Source organism: Fragaria vesca, linkage group LG3, assembly GCF_000184155.1.
Source record: "Fragaria vesca subsp. vesca linkage group LG3, FraVesHawaii_1.0, whole genome shotgun sequence".
Classification (NCBI taxonomy): Eukaryota; Viridiplantae; Streptophyta; class Magnoliopsida; order Rosales; family Rosaceae; genus Fragaria; species Fragaria vesca.
The window spans coordinates 14,161,276-14,170,022 of NC_020493.1; the positions used below are offsets into that span (position 1 = coordinate 14,161,276).

The 8,747-nt window shown below is 37.0% G+C and overlaps 2 protein-coding genes across 2 annotated transcripts in view; both read right to left on the reverse strand.

Annotated features, from left to right (window-relative positions):
- Positions 1-4,753: 4,753 nt before the first annotated feature.
- Positions 4,754-6,693, reverse strand: LOC101295407. The gene is made up of 5 exons (XM_004295763.1): positions 6,081-6,693; positions 5,626-5,961; positions 5,154-5,512; positions 4,999-5,076; positions 4,754-4,909 (listed from the first exon to the last, which is right to left on the reverse strand). Exons 1-5 carry the CDS (start codon positions 6,691-6,693, stop codon positions 4,754-4,756), a joined length of 1,542 nt encoding a protein of 513 aa, XP_004295811.1.
- Positions 6,694-7,223: 530 nt separating this feature from the next.
- The window catches only part of LOC101295700, a 2,104-nt gene continuing 580 nt past the window's right edge, over positions 7,224-8,747 (reverse strand). The window contains exons 2-4 of the mRNA XM_004295764.1: positions 7,953-8,233; positions 7,458-7,778; positions 7,224-7,415 (exon numbers count right to left, since the gene is read on the reverse strand). Coding sequence (XP_004295812.1) covers positions 7,224-7,415; positions 7,458-7,778; positions 7,953-8,233 — 794 coding nt within the window. The remainder of the gene's footprint in view (positions 7,416-7,457; positions 7,779-7,952; positions 8,234-8,747) is intronic.

Sequence of the window (8,747 nt, forward strand, 5' to 3'; positions counted from 1 at the left end):
AGGGTAGAAGATGTTGAAAAGAATATTTCTATCGCGATTTTTTTTAATAATATATATATATGTTTGTTTTGGTCATTTAGCTTACTTATAAAATCTCAATAGAAACATAAAATAATAGAGGTGTGTATTAAGAGATTAGGGGTGTGTATTTAAAATTTCTCCATAATTATTTGCTTTGTTTCTAATAAGAAACAAGATCAAAAACGAAACCTCTTGATTGTTATTAGGTGTTACTGCTTAAAGACAAAAATAGTCAACTCAACTTATATTGTTAGAACGACTCAATCTTCTCCTCAAATCCAGCCTCTTCCTCAAATCAAGTTATGATTGCCTTGTCTAGGGAGTTACGATTTTTCTGTAATGTACACTAGCCTTTCTGCACGCGCGATGCGCATGCGAAAAGGCCGCGCTCGCGCGTGCGTTTAATTTTTTTTTTACTCTTTTAACATTAGTGAATTATTTTTTTATCAATGCATGCAATGTTCGTCTTTCTGTATTTTGTTTCCTATAGTTCACACTACATTATTGTATCATTTGACATGTAATAGTTTTTTTATTAACATTCATTTACAGTCAAAAGGGCATTGAATTTCTCAATTAAAAAAAATTATGGAAAATTGTTGAAGATGTAAGGGGTGCGTTTTTAAAAGATGTAGCAAATCAACGCTAAAAATTTTGATGGCTGGAACCTAGTGCGTGGGAGGCTAGGCCATCACACCTTGAAGTCTACTTATTAAAGTTTTTAATAACAACAGTTATAAAATTGTTTTTGAAAATGAATTTTAAAGAAATACTAATCAAGTCCACATGCTCCGATCAACTCCATCTCAACCATCCATTTGTCAACCATCGTTGGTTAAACTATAAATTAAGAGTAGGAAAATAAACAGTAAGACAATGAATCTCCAAGTTTTCACTTTAAACAGTAAGATATTGATACAATGAGAAATTTACCATGAATTCAGATAATTCACTTGCTTCAATACTCCTGCTCCAATTATCAGAAGAGGTCTGTGGTAAAAGAAAGCGTTAAATTCATTCAACCAAATATATAGATCCTACGAAACAACTCATTATATATACATTATCACCTCAAATATTACGCCTTAACTTCTCAAGACGCTTATTGTCAAACTGTAAAGAAAAACATGTAAATATGGAGAGGAGACGTCATAATGCTTATGTATAATGCTTTGATGTTAAATATTAGGATTAATTTCAGTATACTCCCCTGAATTTTAGGTCTAAAATCAGTCTGATACCTCTTTTTTTTTTTTAATCAGACTCATTCCTAAGCTTTCAAAAAGACATCAATCTCGACCAAAATTTGAATCCCACACTGAACATGACGTCATGCGCTGATGTGGAGCAGACAAGGTTGGCCCACATTTTAGTTTTTACACCCCAAGAGAGGGCACAATAGTCAATTAAACACCTACCACTACTAGGACAAAGTTTAGTCGGCCTGTTAGCTTAATTCGTCGGCTAAGATCTTAGCCGACGAGCCATCGTCGGTTAAGATTTCGTCAGGAAAAAGTCGTCGGCGATGACTTTAGCCGAAGAAAAAAGAAGACGTCGTCGGCTATAGTCCCACAGTTAAGCCGACGAAAAACATGTCGTCAGTTTTTTTCCCAGACTTTAGCTGACGAAAAAATTAAGATATTCGTCGGCTAAAGTGTGTAATAAAAAATAAAAAATAACTATAGCCGACGAAATGTAATCTGTTTCGTCGGCTAAACCTTATAAAAAAAATTAAAAATAACTATAGCCGACGAAATATAGTCTGTTTCGTCGGCTAAACCTTATAAAAAAATTAAAAATAACTATAGCCGAAAAAAAATGTCATAATCTGTCAGCTAAACCTTATAAAAAAATTAAAAATACTATAGCCGACGAATAAACTGAAGATATTCGTCGGCTATAGTATTTAAATATCGTCGGCTAAAGTTGCTGGTTTTTTGAAAAAGAAAACTGCAGAAACTTTCGGCCACCTCCAATCACCACCAAAATTTGACAGAATCTTCCTCTCAACATTTCAAACAACTTTCTAGAACAAGTCGAAGCCCAATTCTAAGCCTAAACAGGTCAATTGAATCAAAATATAAAAATCCCCAATTTTAAACCCTAAAAACTTCAAATCTTCGATTCTCCTCACACACACAGAATCGAGCTACCAAATTCTAGGGGAATGTAGTACTAATCAAACTCAACTTATCCATATATAGAACTCACCAAATGGTGACCTGAGGAAGGAGAAATTCGATCGACACCGAATCCGAACCGGCGGAGTTTTGGAACTCGATTTATCCCTCACGGCGGCGCCACTCGATGCACCACCTGTCTAACAATGAAGTAGAGACGACGGCGAAGCTTTTGGGACAAGTGTGGCGGTCTTCGGTGGCTTGACGGCGGAGCTAGGCCGAGAAGAAAATTCGGCAGGCGAAACAGACTTCTTACCATCCACCTCTGGTAAAACTCCTACATAAAGAATTTTACCCGACGAAATTATTTATTTTCGTCGGCTAAACTCTTTTGAAAATTTTGAAAATTTTGGTTGAAAATTTTAAAAATTTTGAAATTTTTTTGACTTTAGCCAACGACTTTTCATGTATTTTCGTCGACTAAAGTCCTTTGAAAATTTTCCTCCAAATTTGGCTTACCACCAAAAAAATTTTGACCTTAGCCGACGAATTTTTTAATATCTCGTCGGCTAAAGTCTATAAATTCACGAAAACGCTCATATCTCCCTCTATATTACGTAGTTTGGTCAAACCTTCCACATGAAAAACTCTCACGTAGATGAGACGCAACCGCCCATATAAAAATTTTGAGACATTTACCTTTCGACAATAGGGCTCCCCATAGGGAATAATAACGGTAAATAGGGTTGACCACTACTATCGGCACCGAGACGTTACTCGATTTACGTGATTTTTGAACCATAGCCGTATTTCACCATTCTGAACCCATCTTATTTCACGAGATTTTTGATAATTTTGCTTCCTATATAGAGTTGGTTCACAAAGTTGTATAACCTACTAAACTAGTTATACAACATTAGTAGACACGTTGTGATTCCGATGATTAAAATTCACAAACCAAAATTCGACGTCAAACGTTCATATCTCCCTCTATATTACATAGTTTGGTCAAACCTTCCACATGAAAAACTCTCATGTAGATGAGACGCAACCGCCCATATAAAAATTTTGAGACATTTACCTTCCGATGATAGGGCTTCCCATAGGGAATAATAACGGTAAATAGGGTTGACCGCTACTATCGGCACCGAGACGTTACCCGGTTTACGTGATTTTTAAACCATAGCCGTATTTCATCATTCTGAACACATCTTATTTGACAAGATTTTTGATAATTTTGCTTCCTATGTTGTATAACCTACTAAACAAGTTATACAACATTAGTAGACACGTTGTGATTCCGATGACTAAAATTCACAAACCAAAATTCGACCGTCAGATATGATTATTATGACGAAAGATGTCTATGGTAAAAAAATTCAACTGGATTCGACAACGTTAAGGGCTCGATCGAAACGGTCAACTCTAATCAGAAATAAGAAAACTGCATTTTGAAGCCCTAAACGGACTCAAATGGCCAAAAAAGCCCATACGTCACTCGTAGGGCCGTTAAGCTTCCGGAAAGGTATTACAATAGTCAATCGGACACCGAACACCAAATCTGCAACATACCGGGTTTCGACTGTTCTACATCAGAGACGTTACCCGATTTATGTGATTTTTGAACCATAGCAGTATTTCACCATTCTGAACATATCTTATTTCACGAGATTTTTGTTAATTTTGCTTCTATGTAGAGTTGGTTCACAAAGTTGTGTATTTGTTTAAAACCTACTAAGCAAATTATACAACATTTTATTGTTTTTCTTTTAGCCGACGACGTTTTTCAATAATAGCCGACGAGATTTTTTTTCGTCTACTAAAATACTTTAGCCGACGAAGGAAAACTTACGCCGACGAAAAAAAATTTCGTCGGCTAAAGTATAGTATAGCCGACGAAAAAAAAATTTAGCCGATGAAGGAAAATTTCGTCGGCTAACGTGGACTTTAGCCGACGAAAAAATAATTCGTCGGCCTGGTTTTTTTATTTTCGTTGGCTAAAGCTTTTCTTCTTGTAGTGTACCTCCAAAATTTAACAAAATATTCTAAACTAAACCTTAAACCAATATTTCCTCAAACAACAATTTCTCAAAAAATTCCAGAAAAGTGGATCAAAACTCCAAAATTTCCAGAATATGAAGAGAACTAGACAAATACCAAAAAATTACCAAAAGTTGAGCAAAACTATAAAATTTCCAGAAATCTTGTTCACTAGCAACCAAATATAATAGATTGCATCAAAGTGTGTCCTCAAACATCAATTTTCCAAAAAAATTCACAAAAGTGGATCAAGACACCACACAAGCAATTAATAGGAATCCATATCGAACATTGCAGCAAAACCATAAAATTTCCATAAACTTGTTCAGAGTTAGCAACAAAATATAATAGATGCATAATGTGAGTTTACATCCAAATTAACAAAACACAAAAGTTTAGATTAAGTTGCATAAAACTCTAGCTCTAATCATCTAAACAAAATATTAGACCTAGCAACCATGTGACTTAGCACGTGGTTGCACAACAAATGCAACTTTGCATCTATTAATCCTGACCTTGGTTGCTTATTCCCCTCTTCTCATCCTCTATTTTCCTCCCTTGTTTGCATTTGCTCAGATCCTCATTAATGATCTTGAGGAAGCTTGAGAAGGTTGTGTATTTATAGAAGCATTTCTGACAATGCTGGTAGCAGCTTTTGGTGGTCTACCCCTTGTTGGAGGACCTCTACTTGTTGCCTTTGCTGCTGCCCTCTTTGCATCTCTTTTGTCCTACAATAATAACATGAAACCTACCAATTAAGAGCAAAGAATGTGTTTTGTAATAACAACTAAAATCAGTTAATGAAATCATCAGTTACCTTTGCTGCAACTTTTCTCAACTTCGCTTTTGCCCTAAGCTCGTTCTTGGTTTTTGGTAGTGGTTTGGTACCCTTTTCCTACACCAAGTAAGCTCAGTACTATACCATTTTTCATATGCATTTTAAGTATCAAAAAAATCAAAACCAGTATATACCTTAGTAGATGATGCGTCTCCACTGTTTAGCTTTCTCTTCTTTGTCCCAATCCCATGAGTTGCTAGTGTTTTAGGTGGAAGATGCCTATGACACGTCTTGATGTTGTGACCCAATGTGCCATAGTTGCGACACCTCAGAGATTTTTGAACCCTTCCAAGCTTGAGGCCTCCTTCAGTGTCCTTCTCATACGCACCTTTGATTTTTTGTTTCTTAGGCCTACCAGGTTGTTTATTATACTGAGGTGGGAGGATTGCTTGTTCATCTGTAGGCATCCACAAGTCCATCCCATTGACAGGTTTCACTGTGTGGGAGTAAATGTCCATGTATGTCTTGGTCAGGCAGCAGGCATCAACATAGTCTTCGGGCATTTGTCTCATGAAGTTGATAGCAGATACAACGTGCTTACAAGAAATACCAGTTAGATCCCACCTTCTACAAGCATACTTCCTTCTTTGCAGATCAACCACATACCTCCCTCTTCCAATACTATCACTTCAATCATTGGGCTACCAGTACCATTAGGGATACAATCGGTTGCAGATTTAACCTTGTTCTTCTCTAAGATCTCCCTAGGCTTAGGGCAAATAGGATTGATGACTTTGCTCATCTTCTCTTTCCTTACAACAACCTTCTTCATCAACTTCACCCTGATATCCTCAAAGCAAGAAATGACAGGATTTGACCTAGCTGGTAATATGAAAGCATTGAAGCTTTCACACAAGTTGTTCAAAAGCATATCACACTTGAGAATTGTGTTAAAGTGCGCTCTACACCAGTGTCTTGGGTTCCTTGTTGGTTGTTCTGGATCTGTAGCAAAAAAAATAAAAAATAAAAAAAATCTCATTTAATCAGTTCTAATATATACACATACCATTCTAAAAAAAATAAAAATAAATAAACACATAACATTTGAAAAAGAACCTTACCAGTTAACCAATCATATGCATCTACTTGCATCTGCTTAATCACCACCATCTCGTTCCAGTAATAAGCCAATGTTGTTGATTTAGCAATTGCCCAAAGTTGGTCCTTCATTTCTTTTCCAAGAAACAACTTATTGAAGTTGGTCCATAGGTGTCTCACACAAAACCTATGATTAGCAAGAGGGAGGACTTGTTCACATGCAGGGAGCAACCCATTTTGCTTATCGGAAATGAATGTAAATCCATTTCCTTCTCTAGTGATATCAAGATCATTCTCCAACAACCGTAGAAACCACATCCAACTATCCTTACTCTCCATCTCCACCATTGCATAAGCCACTACATAGGTTGTGTTGTTGGCATCCAACCCCACTGCACACAACAACTGCCCACCAAATGCACCCTTCAAATGACAATCATCTAGTCCCAAAATGGGTTTGCAACCACTCTTAAACCTCATCTTCAATGCTCCTAAGCAAATATACATTCTTTTATAAATAGGCAGTTTTTCAGAGTTGTTGAAATCACATTTAATATCGACGGTGGTTGCTAGGTCCACCCTTTTCAACTCATGCGCATAGTCTTGCACCCTAGCATATTGTTCTTTCATGGACATTTCCAGTTGTTCCAAAACAGCCTTCTTAGTCCTGTATGGTTGTTGTATGGTTGTTGTAATGACACCTTAGCTTGCAACTTAGCTGCCATGGAATTCATAAGTGCTTCTGTTTCAATAAAATAACGGTTAACAAAACATTATACTTAAGTTTGTAAACAATGTACTTGGAATGAAGTTTTACTTGTTTTGATGTCAAGATTAAGTTGTATCATATGAGCAAACCTTGTAATGAGATATGGGGTTCTAACAGTGGGGTTCTCAAGAAGTCTTACGCAGCTGTGCTTTGGCTAGTACCTTTTGATCTGAAATGTATCATCATGTTGCATCTTTGATGCATATAATTCGTAGTTACAGTCGTCTGCTTGGCATATAACCCTTAGGCTATGCTTGTCATTCTTATCCCAAAGTGGTACCCAACCCTTTTGAATTGTTCTTTCCCTTATAGTGGCTCTTAGGATCCTAGGGGTAGCAAATAACAGACCATTGCAGAACTGTGGGTTCTTCATGTCAGTCTTAGGGTTGAATTCTGGTCATTGATGGCCTTCTCCATCGTCATCAGAATTTAACTCATGACCAATTACCTCCTCATTAGAATCTACAGCCTCATACATAGCCTCACTGTCTTCAACCTTAGTTCCTTCAACAGTAAGAGTGCTACTGACGGCTGCAGCAGCAGATGAACCTCCATCTTCATTCTTTTCCCCAATCTCAGCTTTTGTTAACTAGTCAAACAAGAAGTCATTATCAACTCCATAAGCTGCGACATCATCATCATCTTTGGCAGGATCATAGTCATCATCTTCACTATCCTCATTAGCATCACCTCCACATTCATCATCCTCATCTTCTTCAACAAACCTATCTTCATATGCCAACAAACTAACATCATCATCTTGCACTCTTAAACCTGCATCACTATCATTGTCACTTTTAGACAACTCAACCTTTAATTTCCCCTTTCCCTTATCAGTAGGATTTATGTTTGGAGCCCTGCTAGCTTGAGTTAATACACTTTCTTGAGGCTCACTAATCTTCACACCAGGCAACCACTTCTTATTTGCCAACCTCTTATACCTTTTACCATCCTATTTGTTTGTCACCAGATGCTTCTTTTTAGGAGAATCAAGGAGCTCTCCTATTACAACATTGCTTGCAGCAGCTTGACTCTAAGCAGGTATTTGGTCTTCATATATGAATAGGTCATCCAAATAATCTTTATAAGTTGGGTCAAGCTCCAAGTGATCGAGGTACAGTATCACCAGCCTTATTTCAGGCACACGGCAGCACATAGTGATTGTATCACTGTCATTATTCAGCTTTGTCTTTTGGTTATCCTCTCCACCAATCGAATACCAGTAGTCTATCATTTGCCCTCCATACGCACAGTTGATACCCCTCACCATGCCATCCACTTCAGTCAACGACATTTTGTCTTTGTCAACATTATCATAGTAACTGATGCTCCCTCCAATGTACGTGCCTGAAATATGATCTATATAGCCCCCATAATATACCTTGATTGAAAAATAATCAGGGTTGTCTGAAAGGAATAATCAAGTAGTCAGAACAATACATACAACTAACTACATATAGAAACCAATAAATAACACACAACAACAAATATGAGAAAATCTAATCAGAAAGAACTAGCTGCAATCATCAACTACCTCACCATAACAAAATTCTCATCCTAAAGTTGCCATCACAATTTAATATATATTGATCTTGTACATATGCAGAACTAACTTGACATAAAAATTGGGTACCCCTTCTGCTCCAATTCTACACGATGATTGCCCATTTAGTGCCAAAGTAGAACATTGTCAATAATTAATACGCCTCATATATCTCAAAGGCTTTAAACCCTTTTGCAGACCATACAACAACATTAGTTTAAGGGTTCCAACCTTAACACCAACCACATTTGAGTCTCTTTACTATAACCACTACACCATGAGGACCACACCCTTTCTTAATTCCTCTATTTCACCTACCCATCCCATTGCACGTTCATGGACCCTTGCATATTCAATTCAAGAATCTCTCTCTCTCTC

Bases quoted from the DNA above. Each gene is read 5' to 3' on its own strand.
- LOC101295407 (XM_004295763.1), bottom strand. From the start codon at position 6,693: ATGTCCATGAAAGAACAATATGCTAGGGTGCAAGACTATGCGCATGAG. The intron at 5,077-5,153 runs GTATATACTGGT...TACTTGGTGTAG, and splicing joins GAGACGCATCATCTACTAAG to GAAAAGGGTACCAAACCACT. The intron at 4,910-4,998 runs GTAACTGATGAT...TTATTATTGTAG, and splicing joins TGAGAAAAGTTGCAGCAAAG to GACAAAAGAGATGCAAAGAG.